Source organism: Sparus aurata, chromosome 2 (genome assembly GCF_900880675.1).
Source record: "Sparus aurata chromosome 2, fSpaAur1.1, whole genome shotgun sequence".
NCBI classification, from domain to species: Eukaryota; Metazoa; Chordata; class Actinopteri; order Spariformes; family Sparidae; genus Sparus; species Sparus aurata.
This window is the reverse complement of record NC_044188.1, coordinates 2604145-2624932: the sequence shown is the minus strand read 5'-3', so window position 1 is coordinate 2624932 and position 20788 is coordinate 2604145. Positions and strand designations below refer to the sequence as shown.

Here is a 20788-nt window from a genome sequence, read left to right as displayed (position 1 = left end):
ACAGCTACAGTGTGATGTCATCATGTCAACATAGAGAAGAGTCTCTGAGAAATGTTTACAGCACCATGTTGAATCCATGACACAGAGAATTCAGGGGATATGAGAAGTCATATAAATCCTGACGTTTCCTCTTTTTGTTCAACGCATCACTACAATTGAACAGACTGGCCCTTTAATGCAGGAGTACCTTGAGGAAGATCTTGGTCTTTCCCATCTGCCAGTCATCGTCTCTGCCGAGCACGGCCTCTGCAATCCTCTGACAGGTTCCCCTCAGGTCCTCCTGATGGGAGAGAGAGAGATATTAATGTCACATCTTACATTCACTTTAAAACGAGGTGCTTTTCTTTACGCTGGCTTCCTCTCGTCCTCCATCCTCCCTGTTCTCCCTCCACCATCATGGAGGATCTTTCATTCCCTTCAAATGCACCTTGAGGAGACAAGTGTGCAGAGAGAGGTGGTGTTCTCTGCAGGAGCTTTTTTACAGGATGGAAACAACCTGTTGATTAAATGTCTTTATTGATTGGTCAGCTGATGTGACGGGATGCTGTTGTTACACCACTACAGGACGCCCAAAGAGAGAGAGAGAGGGAGGAAAACATAACATGTAGGAGTCCAAGGACAACAGAGTGCTGATGGATTGTGGGAAAAACTGCACGCTGAACAAACAAAGTGTCACATGTTTGGTGTTGTCTGAATGGTTCCAGTCATTAACACACTAACAAAGCACTGTTTAGGGCTGACTAACTCTCAGAGACTCACTTTAAACTTGAAGAAACTTGTTAGCTTAGCAACATTTAAGCTGAAAACAACCCATAATGCAACACCTGTAGTTCCACTCTACCTGTTTGTATGCTGGTTTGACTCCAGGCATGAGCACCCGGTAGCGATCGACGAACTCCACGAAGGTGTAGCGGATTGGATATCCTGCACGGCGGATCCGAATGGTCTCCATCATCCCAGAGTACCTCAGCTGACGCACACAAAGCTCCCTGTCAAACAGCTGCAGGCACAAACACAACAGCTGTCACTCAAGTTTCTGGTTCAGGTGCTCATTACATCCTCTAAAGTCAGGTGATACCTCAGGAATTCAAAATGGAGTTTAATCACTTGTTGAAACAATCTTAAAAAAAAGGGTTTTGCATGATGCAGGTTATAAAGTTAAACTTTTAAAGGGCTCAGAAATCTGAACCTGTGGGTGAGAGTTTCTTTACTTTCAGTTTTTATTACATTTAATTTTCCATACATGTCAGTTCTGACCAGAGCTCAACCTTAACAAATTCAAGAGGATGATCAACAGTCTCCAGTTTGTGTTTCAGCACCTCTTAATATGAACTTTGTAGTTTGTATTATTAGTATCGCACAATGTCCACAGAAGTTATTGTTTGGTACATTTGTTGAATCAAAGAGAAAAGCCTGAAAGAATCAGTACTTACACCCGTGCTTTCATTTTTAATGGAGGAAGAAATTACTGTTACTGTTAGTTTATATGGATTTGTTTTTCTTCTGCAACTTCGTGATATTACAAAATCACTTAATTCCCCCCAAATGTCCCTAAAAATAAAACGCTCAGGTTCATCTTGCACTTAAAAACACAAACGTTTGTCCATCTATCAAAACAGCAGAAACACCAAAAAGTGTGGAGAGAAATAATTTCAACAGCTTCAACAAAAATGTCGCTCAGATTAAGTTGATCATTTTTGGAGCACTTCATGTTTCTGTTAGTGAGCTTCAACTCTGCACACTGTGATGTCCTGACCTCCCACAGTTGACCACGACACACAACATGAACTGATATCTGAAATGTCCGACTGCTCTATGACTGCTATGAGCTGCTTTACAACCTGAAATGAGCGCCCTCGTTTTAGACATTTTATATTATTTTGTCTACCAAACAACTCATATTTCATTTTTAGTGCAATCATTAACCAAACTTGCTGAGAAATGTTGTACTTATAGAGTCAGTCGACTAGTAACCAAGTAGTTTAACTCTCTGCTGCACTGCTTGTCAATTAAATCTCTAAGAAGTAAACTCATTGGATGTAAGTGGCAGCACACACTCACCATGGGCTTCTTGAACTCGTTGGGTTTGATGCAGCGGACGAAGAACGGCTGGCAGACGCTCAGAGTTCTCATCAGCAGCTCCAGAGATCTCTTAAACTGACTGCTCAGAGTGGGCGACCGCTTCCTGGTCTCTGCGCCCTGAACACACACACACACACACACACACACACACACACACACATAGAGAAAGTGTCAGGGTCAGAAACAATGAGAACTCTTTTCTCTCTTCCTGAGCTCTCACACTAACCTTTTTCCTCTTTCTGTGTCTCTGGATATAAAAAGTCTGTGTGTGGCTGACGGTGCAGGTTCACAGATAAATGTTTGAAAAAGTGTCGACAGAGCAACAAATATCACGAGGAAGAAGCTGCAATCACTCAAAATATGTTTGGGATATTTGGATATGAGTGCATATATGCATGTGACTTGATATTAAATACAAGTCAATGAAATGTGTCTGAAAACTAAAATATTCCAATATTTCTCCCTCATTTCGAGAACTGTATTCAGTTATTCCAGAGAAAATTCACCAACAAGTGCTGCAGTTTGCAGTTTCAAGCTTCAAGATTTGTTACTTTTCTTTATCATTAATTGTAATAAACTGAATATTTTTAGATTTTTTGACTATTTTTAGTGTTGGTAAAATTTATCCAGTAATCTGAACACATCTCTGTGGCTTTGTGAGGTCAAATCAAAAGGTTAAAGTCTTTTATCACAAAGAACTGACCTTCTATAAACACAACAACTGATCGATTAACCGAGAAAATAACTTAAATATCACTAATTTAACAATATCGGCAAAATCAAACAGCACACATACATCACAGTGACAGTGGTGCCAGAAACGGATTTAATAGTTTAAATGTTTTAAAAAAATGCATTTCATTTGTTTTCATCTTACCAGGAGCTCACGCGGTGACGTCACTTGTTTGACGCAGGGCTTTACGCTCAGCGAGCTAACGTTAGCTAACGTTAGCTTCGTGCATCATCAAAACTGCCTTATTTCCATCATGTTTGTCTGTATTTGACACATGAAGCAACATATAACACGAATTCCGGTTTAACGAGTGGTTAACTTACGTTCTGACGCGATTTACTGACTAACAAACCGCTCTGTCAGACGACCAAGCTAGCTAGCTAGTTAGCTTAATCTCAGAGACCCTCTACTTCAAGTTGAAGGTGCTGGTGTTACACCGTATTCTGTCATCGGTAAAGTCTGTGACCTAATTAACTTAAACTTAATTATTATGAACTCCAACCTGCCACCTGTGTGGTGCCCAACCTCAACCTGACCCCAAAATATTTTTTTATCAAGAATCGTATTTATAAGTGTTGAATCTTAGAGTGCAACTACAACTGTAACGTACGGGACTTTTGCATGTGGCGAGCGAGCAAACGAACATCGCTACACACAAATATCAAGTCAAAAGCGCCACAGGTCTGAGGCATTCTGGCGAAGTTAGCAATATATGTCATAGAAACCCCTGAACCACGTAGTGTTTGAATAAACCGCACTTCTATCGTTTTTATATTGAAAACCTCCACCGGAAATGACTATGTCATTTTGTCTGTTAATCTGGCGCAGTAGGAACTACAACGCTGCAATAAATTCATGGCCTTGATAATCGTGATTAACGTGAATGTATAACAAATGTCACCAGAAACGTCATTATTAGTAAAAGATATCGTATAAACAGGAGGTTTTAAATACACTGTTCTGATGTGGAGATTATATAAAACGAAACATGGTCTTCTTTTCGTTGATTAAAACAAAGCAGATGTGTCAAGAAGACATCTGCTATGTTTTAATCACCCAATTTTATGCAAATAAAACAAACAAACAAACAAACAAACCAAATAAATAAAATAGGCTCATCTGCATGTTTGAAGGTGAAGTTGACTGTTGACATGATTCCCTGTGGAATTACAAGTACTCACTGCCCTCTTGTGGTCACATTGAGGAACTACACCAATCTACTTCGTCAAATTAGACACGATAACATTACAAAACTTGTAAAACAACGTCCGGTAAATGCTTTCAAAATAAATCTGTGACCACACTATCACAAATGATATTCTGTCATATTCTGCATGTTTCGATGTCTAAACAAGCCGAAGCAAGAAGCGGCCTGGGACCAGTTGGAAACTTTCCTAACATTAACGTTAGATTCTTTTGAAAAACTTGCCAAGCTAGCTAATACCTCAGTGTCAGCTATGCTATTTGTATTTACTTACTATTGTCATATATTTCGTTAGCTAGCGGTACATTTGTCTCAATCATTACTCAGTAATGTTAAAATAAAGTCATGCTCAAAACTGACGCTATATCCATGAATAACAGCTGCACAGTTGATCAGTTATGATAAAGATGAAACTCTGCTAATAACGTCACTTGCGTTTTAGACTCTAGCTGTTTGTAACGTTAGCTTCACATACTAACGGCCAGGACCGACTGTTTTACTGCTGTGAACATTTAACGTCTCATTTGTAGATTTTCGAGACTTATAACATGATAAATTAAGATTCCGACTCTTTCCATCAGACAGCTGTCTATCTATCAACTTCGGCGCTCAAGTATCCCGCTAGCTAAGGTTAGCTTGTTGTCTGGTCGCGATGGGGCGGTGACATAGATTGTTTATGTCGACAGATCGCCACTCTATTGGTTTTTCTAAAAGATTAACATTAAAACTCATATCCCAAACATTAAAAATAACACGAGTGGTGTGTTTTTAGACACCATATTTGGCTAATACAACCCTTGTCTGTCTGTTTGTTGGGGACATAAAAAAGCATATTAGCCAACAACAGAAATACCGACGCTTTGAGCCGGGTCATGGATTTATTTTGAAAGCACCGACCGGAAGTATCAATGTTCATGCTCATGTTATAATTTCCAACTTGACTTATTAACTTGTTGTAGTTCCCCGCTGTGACCACTAGAGGGCAGCAAACACTCACGATTCTACACAGGAAGGTCAGTTTGCTCCACAGCAGCTGATCTCTACACCACAAGACTGATGACACGGTATTTAATGACACTCATTCTTCTGGTGGTGTAAATAATTATTACACATATTTATATTATTGATTAATTCTGTTATGTTCAGGTAGTCTTTAAAAGACACTTGCACTTTGCAATTTGCAAATGAACCATTACACTTCTAATAACAGGTCCTGCAGCAAACACAACCTTTGTAAATGTTTTTTTTTTCAGTTCTATTTACATGCAAGATGATGGACATAATATATAGATGAAAATATAGATATTATTCTGAAAGTCCTCCTCATGAATGTCTGATTAGATACTTTTTTTTTCTACACTTGTTTTCAGAGTATTTACTGCCCTCCTGTGGACACAGTGAGGAACTACACCACGAAATGTCCTGACATGATAACAAGGTAAGATTTATTTAAAAATGAGCTGATCTGGGTTTGTAACCAGAGCATTTAGTGATTTAAACAATGACAAACTTCAGTTATGAATTAAAAAAAACATTTTGAGAAATGATTTAAGATGTCGCTGATTCTTTAACCTCAGATGAAAACAAAACATTGGTATAAGCTACATCAGTGTGCATGTAAATCTTAAGATAAACACTGAAAAAACATCTGGCTTTTATGAAAACATGACAAGGAGGGTGAATGATGAAACATTTATGTGAAGAAAAACACTATGTTGCTTTGAAAGGTCATTAATGTGTCGAATAGTTTCTGTGATATGACCATCGGCCCCAGATCGTTATATAACAACATGGACGAGTATTAAATCTGTTTTTAGTATAATCTGATCCTGACATGATGAAACAACAGCAACAAAAGAGAAAGCTTTTCCGGAGCACGTCTGAAGTCAGACTAAGAGACTGATGCTCCTGAACATTTTCCAGTGTGAAGTAAAATTAAAACAAAAAAGGGTTTCACAAGGCTAAAAACAAGATGCTCTGTTCTAATTCAAGTTGAGGAAGAAGAAGAGATGGAGAGGTGAAGAGTGTCTGAGATGTAAGCTTTTTATTTTTACCTTAGGAAGAGTTCTGGCAGGGAGACCTACTGAGCTACCAGGAGAGTAACCACACAGAAACTGGCAAGAAGCAGCACACACACATGCAAAGACCACAAACACAGACACAGAAGGAAGACAGACATGTTACTCTGAGCCGGGCGAGACCGAGAAACATGCAGAAGAAGAAACGGTGAACAGGTGGAGTCACCTGAGTCACACAAAGTCTCTGTCAGTGTCGCTGAATTAATCATGTGAGCCAAAATTTAACTGAACATGAACTATGGCTGCAAATGTGTGTGTGTGTGTGTGTGTGTTTGTGTGTGCGTTACCATGGCGACGTCAGCCTGGAAGATTTGTTTGATGAACTTGTTCTTGGACGAGTGAACCAGCTGAATGATGTCACCGTACAAAGTGTCTCTGTTCTTCTCCAGGAAGCCTGCAGGACACACACACACACACACACACACACAGAAACACATTAATCACCTTCGACGTGTTCATTCGGCCTGTTTCTGGTGTGTGAAGCGACGCTGACCTCTTGTTTCGTAGTAAACGACTCCGGCGAAGTGTTGGATGCCGAACTGAGTCTCGTGGTTGTTCTTTGGTGGGATGTAGTTTGTGTTGACTTTGTGCTGAAAGTTCAGCTTGTTCAGCATCGTGGTGTCTGTGCCCTGACGGAGGAAACCACAAAGACATAGATTCCACTTCTACTTGTTTTCAGCAGGAACTAACTATGACCACCGCCCGCCTGCTCACTCACTCACCAGGTGTTGGATGATGATGATGGTTGATCAGTTTCAGACCTCACCATCAGTGTGTGTGTGTGTGTGTATGTGTGTGTGTGTGTGTGTGTGTGCGTACCTTGGGGAACTTGCTCTCCTCGTCAATGAGCGAGATGATGTTCATGGGTTTGATGGCGATCATGTCCAGAGCGTCCTGGTTGTCGGTGAACTCGATGTGCTGCCAGTTGATGTGCTCCAGGTTGTACTCCTCCTGCTCCAGCTTGAAGACGTGACGCACAAAGAACTGCTGCAGGTTCTCGTTGGCGAAGTTGATGCACAGCTGCTCGAAGCTGCAGGAGGGAGGGGGTATATTATCTACAGCCGTGTGTGCCCACAGGGAAGAGTTCAATGTGTGTGTGAGTGTGTGTGTGTGTGTGTGTGTGTGTTTGTTGTACCTGTTGACAGTGAAGTTCTCAAAGCCGAAGATGTCCAGCAGTCCGATGGAGCGTCTGAGGACTTTGGGGTGAGAGGACGCTGGCTTGTAAATGGCGGCGTTGATCTTCTCCACGATCCACACGAACAAACGGCCGTAAATTCCCTGCGCACACACACACACACACACACACACACACACACACACACACACACACACGTTAGACCTCGAGGATACATGCTGTGTTTTGGGGAGTTGTAACACTGAATGTAAATAACTCAGTTTGAGGAAGTTTAGTCTCAGATGTTTAGAGAAGTGTAACTGTACCTTCACGAAAGCGTCCCGGACATCCAGAGCTTGTTCCATGCTCAGCGGGGTGGAGACGGTCTCTCCTCTCGTGATCAGAGTGCGACTGGTCAGACAGTTCATCAGGTCTTTACCGTCCACCTGAACACAAACACACACACACACACACACACACACACACACACACACACACACACACACAGATCTCATCATCTTCAACAAGTATACGAAAAACACAATATCAGGTCACTGTAAAGACGTTCTACACTGCTTTTGTCAAACTGGCTGTTGAGAGAGACCGTAAATAAAGTGGAGTTGTCCTGTGTGTGTGTCTGTATATGTGTGTCTGTGTGTAAGTGTGTGTAAGTGTGTGTGTCACCTCCAGCAGTGTAGCAGCAGTTGTGAGATGAGGGCTGTGGACGACTTCACAGGCATCCAGGTTGTCATACGTACGAGCTGCAGGGTCAAAGGTCAACGAAACACAGAAATACAGAAATATTGGAAGCTTGTACATATGTTGCATTTCTTGTTGAGTCTGCAGGTGTTCAGTTCAGCTCCTGTTATCAGGTCGAGCACTAAACTGTAAAATGTTTTTTTCACTTCACCTTCATATCGGAGGTTTCCCATGTGTAGAATCGCAGCCAGCAGCTTAGAAATCTCCCAGTTCTCTTTGTCTGTGAACATCAGAACCTGCAGAACAGAGAACAGGAAACTGTTGGGAGAAGAAATTGTTTCACCTTCTGGTTTATTTAAAGATCCACTGGAGTATTGATCTTCAGTTAAAGTCTTAACGTCGCTGCTGACTGATGACGTTTCTGCAGTACCTTCATCGCAGAGCGGATGTTGGAGTATTCTTTCAAGTCGTCTCGGCCGTCACACACTGTGCACTTTCCCTGCAGAGAAACACAAATGTGGACGTGATGGATTTTTAACTTTTAACCGTTTAATCCCCCCAAAATATCTGCATCCAGTTTGATATGAGCAGCAGTTTGTGTCTCCTGACGATCTTTCTTTCTTCTAACATCACCTGTGGAAAAATATTCAGTCTGCTGCACAATCAAAAACAATTCCCTCAGTGTTTCTGCTCAGGTATCTGACAGCGTCTACATGAATGTGAGGAGGAACGGTGCTCACGATGGTCAGGTAGGTGTAGTCGGTGGCTTTGCTCAGCCCCAGTTTCTTCTTCTCGTCTGCAGTCATCCCCTTCAGCATGCAGTAGAAGACGTGGTAGTTCCTCTCGTCGTGGGCCTGCAGACAGAAGGTGCATCAGATGAAACCTTAAATGTACACGTGTTGTGTGCAAGGGTTTAGTGTTGGAGCAGGTGGACAGGTGTTCTGATCCAGCCTCACCTGTCGACAGACTCTGGACTTCTCCAGCAGGTACTGCTCTATCTTGGCTCCCTCGATGGCTCCTCGCTTGTTGAAATGGATGTCGATGTATTTCCCAAAACGGGACGAATTGTCATTGCGGATCGTTTTAGCGTTGCCAAAAGCTGGAAGAGAAGCAACATGTACCAGAGATAATGATGATGTCAGATGGATGATGGTGTGTGTGTGTGTGTGTGTGTGTGCGTGTGTGTGTGTGTTCCTACCTTCTAATATTGGGTTGGCCTCCAGGACCTGCTGTTCTATCCAGGAGTGTTGACCACTGATGGCTGCCAGGAACTGAAGGATCAGTTTGGTGCTCTCCGTTTTCCCTGCACCGGACTCACCGCTGTGACACACACACACACACACACACACACACACACACACACACATTAAAGCTTTGAGCTCGTCGTCACATCCTGGAGCTTTGCCGTCTGGACTCTTTCCTACCTGATGATACAACACTGGTCCCTGTTGTTCCTCTGCATGTTGAAGTAACAGTTGTCGGCGATGGCAAAGATGTGTGGCGGCATTTCACCAATCTTCTTGTTGGTGTAGAGGCGGATCTGGTCGGCTGTGTAGATGGGCAGCAGCTGGTAAGGGTTGACGGCCACCAGGATGGAGCCGGTGTACGTCTGCACACAGAGGAGGAAACTTTAAAATCTTGTCACGGCCGATGTGATGCTGATTATTAGCGCTGTTGTTTTTTGGAGGTACACAAACTGGAACCAGGGCTACAAGTGAGCTTCAGACAGCTGCAGCAAAACACAACAATGTTGGTATAAAAAAAGAAATATTTCAAATGACTCTTTTGGAATAATAATCACACCATCTATAAAATCAAACCCTTCAGATTCTGGGCTTCTGCTCTCAGGGCAGCGTCACAGTGAGCCGGAGCAGGTGGAGGGTACGTGAGGTGACACCGGTCCCGTAACTCAGATGGTGAAGGATGACAATAAGAACGTATCAGTGTTCACCACGGGAGAAGAGACGGCCATGTTGGAAACAAATCAACATGCAGCCAGGCTGCAGCGCCGCTGAGCTTTGTTACCGCTGAGTCAGACAGAATCAGATACATAAAGCTTTTGACTTCAGGTACGTGACAATCCAAAGCTTTAGAAAGCTTAAGAACGGTCTTTCAGAACTGCTCTTTTCTCCTACAGGGGACGTCGAGTGCTCTTTGGTAGGGAAGTCCAAAAACAGAAAACTCCTAGACACTCCTCCTCCCGGTGAAGAGGTTAAAGACACGTTCTTACAAAAACATTGACAGTGCATGGTGAAAATGAGCTTGTTCAAGGCTTTTAACCTTTTTGCCAGAAGAGTGATGTGGATTTCTCTGTTTTTCTACCTAGTTTAAGCTCCGAGTTATGACACACTGTGTGTTTCTGTAGTGTTAAACTCAGTGGCAGCAGACATGTTTCTACAGAGCAAAATGAAATAAACTGTAATCATTTAAAATTTTTTGCAACATGCAACATTCTGTACGTGCAGCTTATCATTGCATGCTGGATTCCTGAAGCTGTGCAGGTGTTGTATTAAAGACGTGCATTAAATACATGTATGAAGCGCGTTAGATCATCTGAGGTTGGATTTCTCTCCAGCCATGCTTGACGTGCAGGCGCTGACTTACCCTGCCACCACAGTTTGTCTTCAGGGGGAAACAAGAAAAGGAGGAAGGAGGAAGGAGGGCAGGAGAGAGGATACAGAAGCAAGACATTGAGGTGTAGCGCAGAAAATCAGCCAGAGCAGACGTCTGAGATAATACTGAGGGATTGGATAAAGGTTTGTAGTAAAAAAGCTGTAGTAGTCTTTAAAGAGTGCGGTGGATATAATGAGTGAGTTCAGGATACAGTAGGTACGTTTGAGGAACCAGACTTGCACATAAACTAGCCAACAAAGTGGAAAACAAACTCATACTGTTTGAATTTAATGCTCAGTCCACATTTATGATACATCTTCTGATAATTTGAGCTGTATGACTCTCATTTTAACTTCAGATCTGTACTTTTGATCTGTTGTTTAGAAAAACAACAACAAGTTGAACGGTCGGCTAACTCGGCTAACTCTTTGAGCTCTGCTAATAAAACGTAGACTGCCAGAATGTGGGTTGAACTGAACCGATGATCAGTTGTTACAGATATTTTGGTAGATAACTTGTTAATAATACGTAATACGTGCACACACATATGAGTTGTACAGCTCTGTTCATCAGTATCAGTGTGCAGCTGCAGTATAACAACAGTCCTGCTGCAGTGAAACTCACATAAATGAGTTTCTCTCTGTATCTGATGAGCAGGTTGCGGAGGATGCCGGCTTCATTGAGGTCTCCCAGCCGGATCATGTCCTCCACACCGTGGATGGAGGTGGGATGCATTGGCTTAATGTTGGTGGCATTCTGGGGGGAGATCCAGTGCTCCTGGAGGAGGAGGGACATTAAGGGTCAGAACCAAACACCGTTAACTGGAGTTCTGGGACAAACTAAACAACAGTTTTATTATTCCAACAATCACTTGGACCTCAGACGTAATGAACGATTTACTTGTAACAAAATGTACGTTAGAGTTTCAATAAAACTTCTGTTGAGCTGAAGATATTCTTACAGCGACATAAAGGACCTTTAATGTCTAAAGAACAACACAGTACTCAGGACTTACATTTCCTTCATCGTCCAACACCTGGATCTGACCCGAGTCACAGAGTTTGACCACTGCGCCGACTGGTACCTCAAACTCCCGACCAGTCTTTAGGTCCAACCAGACATAGTCGCCCTGGAAAGAAATCCAGAATTAAACCAAAACCAGGACTGGGACTGGGATCAGAATCAGGACTTAAATAAATCCATTCATAAAAGAATCAAACTTTGAGATCAGGATCAGAATAAAGTGAATGAAGACAATCAGAACCAGAAAGGACCAGAAATGTGATTGATTGATTGATGATTGGAACCCATGTTACTTTGATTAAATAACTGAATCATAATCTTTTTCACACTGCACCTGGACCAGACATGCTGCAGCCTGAACACATGAACTCTTTTAACCCGGGTCAGAATTTATGTTTACTGAAGCCGTTATATTAACACTCAGCAGGGTTTGTGAATGAATTGAAATAAATGGTGCAGTCTGAAAAAGGTGAAATGAGGCCCGGATGATCTCCTGCTGCGGGCGGACGGTCCAACCCAAGATAAAACAACAAAATGTGTACCAGGAACTTGTTGAGGTGAACAGGTGGAGCATCTAACCAGCAGACAGACGTGATGTAGGAGAAGAAAGAAGGTTAGTGCAGCACGTTGTGTTTTCATACTAAATATCCAACAAAAACAGCAATAACATCATTATGTTAATTTTCAGCTAGACAGGAAATACAGTTGCAGCTCGAGAAACAGATTAAAACACACTGGATGCAACATGTTTCCCTCCCTGAAGGGTTCGAGTCTCTGAGGACACAGAGTTAAATCTGATGCTTAGCTCTGTGAATGAGAGGGACTTGGACCAGCACCAGGTATCAAATACCTTCCAAGCTGCTCCTGAATCTTAATCCACTTCTCATCCGTCCATCTGTGATCCAAGCCCATAATTCCTCTAAAATCTGCCAACTATAATGGAACTTCAGTGTATGATGTGATCAGCTGTTGTTAGTTTTCAATGAACAAAAACACCTCCATCAGTATTTTATCCTGTTTAACAGTGAGCTGCTTACGTTTTTGTCCAGAAACAATGTAGTGAATAACACTGATTGTCTTGTTACAGTGAAATGTTCTGCTGGGAAACGTTGGATCCTGAAACCACCAACACACCACACAGTCCAACAGTCGCCTCTCCTGAACATCAGTGGCTCCCCAACAGGATAATATTTCCTCTGATACCACAAAAACTACTCAGGAACATGACAAAGAGCTCAAGATGTCAACATTGACTCCAGATCCTAATCCATAGGAACATTGGGTCACAAAGTCAGATCCATGCCGGCCTCACCTGCAATCTACAGGAATACAAGCATCTGCATCAGAATTGTGGCTGTCAGGCTGCAAACCACCACCATGGTTTTTGAAAATGCCCAAACATCTAGATGTGTTACGGACCTGTGCATCTCTGTGTGCAATCTTTGTGCTAAGCTAAGGTATCCGACTTCTGACCACAGCCTCATATTTAAATAACACATGAGAATCATATAATCACACACACACACACACACACACACACACACACACACACACACACACACTGTCCACACAGAAGTATAATTAATATTTGATGCATGAAACAAGGCAGCATGTGCACTTAACATACAGAACACAAATGCCACAGAATGAAGACATACAGTTATGAGTCATCAAACTAAAAACACTCCCTCTCTCTCACACACACACACACACGCACACACACACACGCACACACACACACACACACATACCGGCAGCAGTGTGGTGGGTTTCATCACAGTGTTGACGTTGCGTAGCAGCGCCCATTTTGCCAGATCCTTCTCATAGAGCTCCACATAGTCCCGACGCTTGTACATCTTCACCTGCACGCTACAATCTCACACAGCCTGACAATGATATCCAGCAGTAGCAGTCTTGTATTCCACCCAGGGATGGATTAATTATCCACAGGTACAGGTGGGCAGGTGAGTGAATTGATCTGATGTTTCCACATAAACAGCAGCTGTCATAAAAACACTGGAGTCTTCATGGTCCGACAGGTTCAGCAGGTCACAGTCACATGTCAGCTCTGCTTCTCTTCAGTGGGTTCAACAAAAAAAGCTTAACTGCCTTTTAAGAGATGTCAAGACAAACAGGTCCAGTATCAGACATCTCTGAGTCCAACAGGTCCAATCGTCCTGGTTTGTCAACATCAGTTCTTCAGCCTCTCTGTGTATTTCTGGTCCACTTTGAAAAATCAATTTGAAAACGTTTAGATAAAATCCAGCCTTCTGATTATTCTCGGATCACTCTGAAGTTTCCTCTGCAGTTACATTTTGGGACAATCCTCCTGCTCTCCTTCCTTCTCTCTCTCTATCACACTGACACTTTGTTAACCCAGCCCTCCACAACCTCCCCTGTCGCCCGTGGCAACAAGATGACACTTCCTCCTCAGGTGTGTCGTATGGTGTTGGATTTCCTGAGAGAACCTACAGGCTCTTACTACAACGTAAATTCTGCAGGTTATGAGGAATAAACGGTGTGTTTACCAACTGAGAAACATAAAGGACAAATATAGAACACGACTTATACTAATAATAGTGTGAACACTTTATAAGAAGGTACACAAGAATGTGAGTAGTTCAGTAAAGTGAGGAGCGACTTATGAATGACTCGAGCGTTAATGCATCATTAATGAGTAGTTTCTGAATTGAAGACTATATAGTAGAGACTGATGAGTTACCAGAGAACAGACTGATGAATCATTAGGTAATGATCGATTCTCACTCCTGATTAATTCTGAACCATCCGCACAAATTATAACAATTAATCAATTACTCAAAAAAACTATTCTTAATTGATATTTTTGCACAAACCCTAGTGATACATCCTGCTGAGTAATATCAACACAATTCCTCATTATGTCATGATTATTAAAGCATAATTTACAATAAGGAATTATCAAAAACAAAGTAATTGAAGACAAAATAAGAACCTTGTGTTCCTCAGAGTTAAATGTTGTAAATGAAAAGGGTTCATCCTCTAAGAGCCAATAAAACCAGTCCTCATAACTCAATAACAAGAAATGTTTTATCATTGAATTCTGGTGCTCCTGGCAGGAAGACATTGTTAAGGTGCTTTAAGACAAAGAGAGGGCGGCTGTGTTCCCTGAATAACACCATGGTCACACTACATCACCTTCAGACTGTTCACATCTGCAGCTTTCTGTCTTGTAATCAAGGATCTTGAAGTCACTGTGGTGACTGTAAAACACGACATCATCCTCGGCTACGGTGTGTTTTTATTGCAAATGTGAGCGTGCTACTGCGCTAAACATGCTAAACGTTATACCTGCTTAACATTAGCGTGCTGGTATTGTCAGGATGATAGCATGCTGCTCTTAGCATTTAGCTTTAGTTTCTTAGGTTAGGTGTGTGTAGCATGAGAGTGTGTGAGTGTGATGAATTGCTGGTTGAGTGTGTGTTACACACATGTCAGTTTAATTAAGTAAATACTCTGTCTGGCAAACTGAGCTACCCGAACATTACACCACCAAGCACCTGTCAGACACACACACACACACACACACACACACACACACACACACACACACACACAGGCAGTGAGCCAGCAGCAAACTATCAGAAACCACGTTTTGAATTATTTAGCAGAGAGGATCTGTTTGGTGTCTGTCTCCTCGTCAATATTTCTTCTTCTGTGCATCTCTCTTTCTTTTATTTATGTCGTTATGTCACTTTTGTAAGTGATCATGATGATGATGGAGGCAACATTCATTGACCTTTAGTCTGTTACTTATCTAGAAATGACAGAAGTACAAAACAAGGGTTTAGTTATGAAGAGTAATTGTTAAACACAAACATTTTTTCATCAGAATTGTTCTAAAAAGTTACACATTCCCACTAAATCGAGCAAGACCAGCAAACCATCACACAACAACACAAACACTGCCAACAATAATGTAACTAACATCCAACCAAAAGGCTCATGATGTAGTTTTCATCAACAAACATCCCATTAAAAGACCAAAACCAACAATGAATTTAGCCTACTGACATAAAAATATATTTAAAAGTCAGTTTGAAATGGAGGATTATTGTGGTTTGGCATCATGAAGCAACGCCATAAAGATGTGACATTGTTAGTTTAGAGCTGACATGTGAACTTTGGCTTATCACCACCCTAATCTGGAGGGAAATAACAAACTTTGAAAATAGTGAGTAAGAGAAATGAGAGGGAAATATAAAATTGTAGGTATGTGTCACTGCTGACTGGCCGACCCAAATTCTCCTAGTAATGCCTCTTTTTAATGGCAGCGTTCTCGCACCACAACCATCAGTCTCACATTGACAAAGAGTTGATTTAACTCACAGGCCTTTAGAGGCTTTTTACAGAAGTCATTTACAGATCAATAAAACCCTCAGGTCAACTAACCAGACTACACAGCAGTCACTACTGATCGTCAGTAGAGCAGTGGTAAGTAGTTTGGATTTCTCTACATTTGATATGACATTTGAAACTAAAGCTAAGAGACAAATCTAGTGGAGTAAAAAGTGCAAATATTTGCCTCTTGGATGTAACTGAGTAGAAAAGTATCTCATAAGTCAATAATACAGCTTAATGAATAAACTCCCTGGTCTTTATTGTAACTATTAGACCTCTAATTACATATTTCCAGCGGCTCAATCTGATACACAGGACAGGACGTCCGTTAGGCTACAAGCAGGCCTGTTATCTCACACACATCAGGCACAAACGTGACTGAGACAAGCCACCGTGCTGGTGTGGCGCGAGCAGGACAGCAGTGATGTAATGCCTGAGGTGGATGAGTGTGTGTGTGTGTGTGTGTGTGTGTGTGTTCTCATCATCTCTTTCTTCAGGTAAATAATTCAGGCCAGACATGAGCCAGGTATTCACTTACGCCTGCTAATGTCACCGCTGTGTGGAGAGGTAACAACGCACACAGAGGACAGAAACGAAGAAGCTGTTGGGACTCGCTCATGGTTTTTTTCAACTCTTTCTTTTCTCCTGTTTCCTCCAAATAAAGTGGAAAATGCACCACCACCTGTATATAGACACTTTTTGCCCGAGGAGACTGTGCATGACAGCAAAAACTCTAAACAGCCCAGTCACTATAATTAAATGTTAGCTGGATTTAAATTTTTCAAACCACAAATATTGGTGATTCATTGGTGGATTTTGTTCCTTAGCATAACCAGACCATTAGCACCATTTTAAGAAATGAATAGTTACAGCATAGAGTCAACATAGACATGATTTGCAGAAACATAAATGGCAAAATGTAATCTGGTGACTGGGATGCTCTTAAACTGCTCCTCTGTTTTTGAAAAATCTGTCTTTCTAGCTGCTAAACACTTCACTGAGTCCACCAGCTAGTTTGCTGACTATGTTTGTCAGCGGTTTGGTGCTGAGGAAGTAGTACAGAATGGGTTTTTAGAGCTCTTTCTCTCTGAAAACAGCTTCTTGCTGCAACCAACAGGTCATACTAGCTGTGAGAATGGACCAGAACAGGAAAGTTGTGTGCTAAGAAACCAAAACGATGTCATGTGACCTGTAAAATGTTAATTATAACTACTGAATGTTGAACAAAGACTATGCTGGACCCTGGTGTGATCATAGACTGTTTGATGTACGGCTCATGTTGTCTGTGAATATTCACTGCAGCCTCTTGTTACTGTAACTGTACCTGGTTTACTTCCCGTCACACAGGCTCCCTCCAGGGTCTATAAGTGTGCACTGCAGACCACAGCTCACCACTGACGACTACACAGTGTCTGTCTGCAGGTGGGAGGTCTTCTTCAGGTGAGGGTCTGCCCTCTGCTGGTGATTATAAAACTCATCACCAGTTACGTAGTGTGCGTATCCCAATATTTTCCTTTAGCCTCTAAAGGAACATGTAGACCATCACAGACTGCTGAAACTCAACTGAACCTCAGATTAATCCAATTACTATAGAGTGGAGCATTTTAATTAGGGGCTCAGCTATTAAAAGGCTTTGTGATTTATAAAGCTACTTCCATCTCACCTCATTTGCATTTAGATAGATCATTCAGATAAATCAAAGGTCAGGGGCTGAGATATAGTGACAAGGTAATTGTGCTGGTATTTGTCTCTGAATTAACTTGTCTATAAAAACACAGACGGATGGACCGGCTCTCCTTTCTGCTTCAGTGGACAGTCAACATTAACAGTTTGTCTCTGTTCTGCTCCCACAAGAGGACAGAACAAGAGGAGACAACAAGTAAACTGAGAATATTATTATTATTTTATAATTCTAGTAAGTATTGGTGGAAAAAGTATTCAGGTCATTTATTCAAATAAAAGTAATACGTCAATCTAGACTGGTTTAATTTAGCTTCACTAAAGACTCATGTTCAGTATAAATCTACAGCTGCAGCTTTATCTTGTTACCCTCATTATTACCTGTTATCTCAGGTGGGAGGTGGGGTTCAGGTGAAGGTGTGCCGTCTGCTGGTGCTGATGAAACTCACCAGCAGGAGTACTCGACAGTAATAGAATACATAAAGCTATTTGGTTTCCTTCACCCAAAATAGCCAAACTGTGTTTCTCCCTCAGCCCTTCTCCCACACACACACACACACACACACACACACACACACACATTGCTCCCATTGTGTTTGACCAGTAAATGTGAGCGAGCTGCTGCATGAATGAACGAGTGAATGAATACCAGCTCTCCATCACAGTGGAATTAAACGCTGCACTGAAATCAGCAGAGACAGAAAATAGCAACGACACATCGCAGATAAACAACCAACAAACCTTCAGTAGCTTTAGTGATTTAACAAGTTGTCTGAACTGATCAAAATCAAAGTCTATCGTCACCTTGCTCTCCTCAGATTTGAAGTCTTTCACATTTCTGAGACCAGAACCTTCTAGTACACTTTGATTCCCATCTCCAAAAAGACAAACAACCTCTGAGATCAGGAAAGATTTCAGAATCACAGTTAACCACACAACAAGTTACAGTACAAAAACAGCACAAGAGCCATAAAAGAAATCACTGACAGACATCACCTGCTAAAATGTAAACCAGGAATAATAAAAACTATTCCTGAAGCAACAGAATGTCAAACAGGAACCTTTGGGAGGTTAAAGGGACAACCCCACTGCATGACTGCTTCACAAACCTCAACACAACCCACGTGAACAAAGACAGAACCAGAACTTTCTATCTGAATCCACAGAGCTGATCGCTGAGTCACCTCCTCCGTCTGTGACCCGCAGCTTACTCTGAGATTTGTTCATATTCTCACAGTGAAGGGGAACTCTAACCCTAACAAATGGTGTTCTCATGACTCCACAGATGTTTATTGTCTGCCGAGAAAGATAAAGACGTAAAGGGCACATCCACTACTTTTGTTTCACCTCACTGTTGAAGTTGTTAGTGTTCAGAGGCACCTTGTTCTCTGGATGAAGCCTGAGTTTACCTGGATGAGGGTCGTGCATCTGTAGCTCAGACGGCGTGCATTCAAGTCCCAGCCTGCCGGCGGCCAATCAGATCCCCTCCTGTCCATTTTCATTGTCATGGTTACCGCATCTACTTTAAGATCTGCACACCATTCTGAGTGTAAACAGGTCTGTAAAAAAAACTAAATCAACTAAACCATGGATGCCTCCTTCTTGTTCTGATGTGCCGGTCAGTCGATTAACAAATCTCCTGAGCACAGAAGCAAAATAAAATGAAAAGAAAACAATTACAGTCAAAAATCTGTCATGTTGTAAAAAATGATCCACTTCTTCAAACTCCATGTGAGCCAGAAAAGTTTGAACATCCTTAAAAAAACGTTTTCTGATAACTGAACGATAATCCCGTCTTCCAAATTCAACAGTTGCATCCAGAAATTCCTTCAAACTGGTGATAAAAATGTTCCTCTTTTGCTCAAATATAATCCATAATTTTTCTTCTTCTCCCGTTTAAAATCAAGAATTGTGTGTGTGATCCTGAAGCAGCAGAGTTTAAAGTCACACACACTTCCTGTCCAGCACGGTTTGATCTCACCTGTACAGGTTGGATGGAGGTAAGGAGGTCAGAGTGTGTGTGATGAGACAAACATCCTCAGAGAGGGGTGAAGGCAGATCTGTGTGTGTGTGTGTGTGTGTGTGTTCGTTTGTTTTATTGGCTCGTCCCATTTGGGCCTCCACAGCGGGGGGGGGGACGCTGTCGGAGCTGATTAGTCGATCAGAAAGGCTGATGAGTTCAGCAACGCATTAACTGAGAATCAAAAACACCGACACTTGGGCCAGTGCCGCATGACACTCACACAATCACACACATGCACACGCACACAAGGAAGAAACAGTGTGAACAATGCAGCTTAACGAGCTGCTGATCATTAACGAGTGTTGCACCTTCACTGCAACAAGCTGCAGACACACACACACACACACACACACAGAATGCAAAGTTAATATTTTGTTACAAAAGTTCAGCTCTCTGTCATGTCAGTGTGTGTGTGCTGTGTGTGTTTACCTGCTGTAGAATGACCATGGTTCTGGTTCCTGTCTTTATGTTTGGACATCAGCAGTCACCGGTCGACCCTGCGAGAGACACAGAGAACCATAAAGGCATCTATTTATAGCCGTATAGCACATTTTTATTGATAGTAAACTTGGTGGATTTATTTCATATTTACATACAGTTCAGCAACAAGTAAAACGGAAAATCTATCAACAAAAACAAGAGTGATTAAAAAATAAACAAGACAATAGGGATGACTCAGTGTGCTGATCAGCTCCAGTGGCACACAATGTGAGCATAACACACACACACACACACACACACACACACACACACACACACACACACACGTACTGTTTTAGCTATAAACATGATCAAAGGAGCAGCAGACACATAAAAACGTGCTTGTTAAAATTCTGTTGGGGTCAAATTAACTAGCAGAGCCGAGTCTGCTAATAGGATCCATATAAAACACTGCAGGTAACACACACACACACACACACACACACACACACACACATTGCACAACACACATGGCAGCATGTATGAAGATGTGTGTGGATGGGTGAATGTGAACAGCGGTCAGTACATTGGAAAAACACCATGAAAAATGTCTATTTACCATATTTGTGAATTGTGGGAGAAATCAACAACACAACACAAACTATGTACTAATGGTATGCAGTAAAAATACATAGTGTCCAGTATTGTTACTTATGTTTAGTGATTTTTCTTTAGGTAA

General features: G+C 41.9%; 1 protein-coding gene across 1 annotated transcript in view; it reads right to left on the bottom strand.

Moving 5' to 3' along the window:
• Positions 1-20119, bottom strand: part of myo7aa (myosin VIIAa) — a 39741-nt gene extending 19622 nt beyond the window's left edge. Inside the window, exons 1-19 of the mRNA XM_030405222.1 lie at positions 20059-20119; positions 11539-11652; positions 11148-11300; positions 10515-10532; positions 9335-9519; positions 9109-9230; positions 8867-9009; positions 8651-8764; positions 8341-8409; positions 8122-8206; positions 7896-7972; positions 7538-7657; positions 7233-7375; positions 6917-7127; positions 6591-6726; positions 6385-6491; positions 2062-2199; positions 842-1000; positions 188-280 (exon numbers count right to left, since the gene is read on the bottom strand). Coding sequence (XP_030261082.1) covers positions 188-280; positions 842-1000; positions 2062-2199; positions 6385-6491; positions 6591-6726; positions 6917-7127; positions 7233-7375; positions 7538-7657; positions 7896-7972; positions 8122-8206; positions 8341-8409; positions 8651-8764; positions 8867-9009; positions 9109-9230; positions 9335-9519; positions 10515-10532; positions 11148-11300; positions 11539-11652; positions 20059-20076 — 2205 coding nt within the window. The 5' untranslated portion in view covers positions 20077-20119. The remainder of the gene's footprint in view (positions 1-187; positions 281-841; positions 1001-2061; positions 2200-6384; positions 6492-6590; positions 6727-6916; positions 7128-7232; positions 7376-7537; positions 7658-7895; positions 7973-8121; positions 8207-8340; positions 8410-8650; positions 8765-8866; positions 9010-9108; positions 9231-9334; positions 9520-10514; positions 10533-11147; positions 11301-11538; positions 11653-20058) is intronic.
• Positions 20120-20788: the final 669 nt, after the last annotated feature.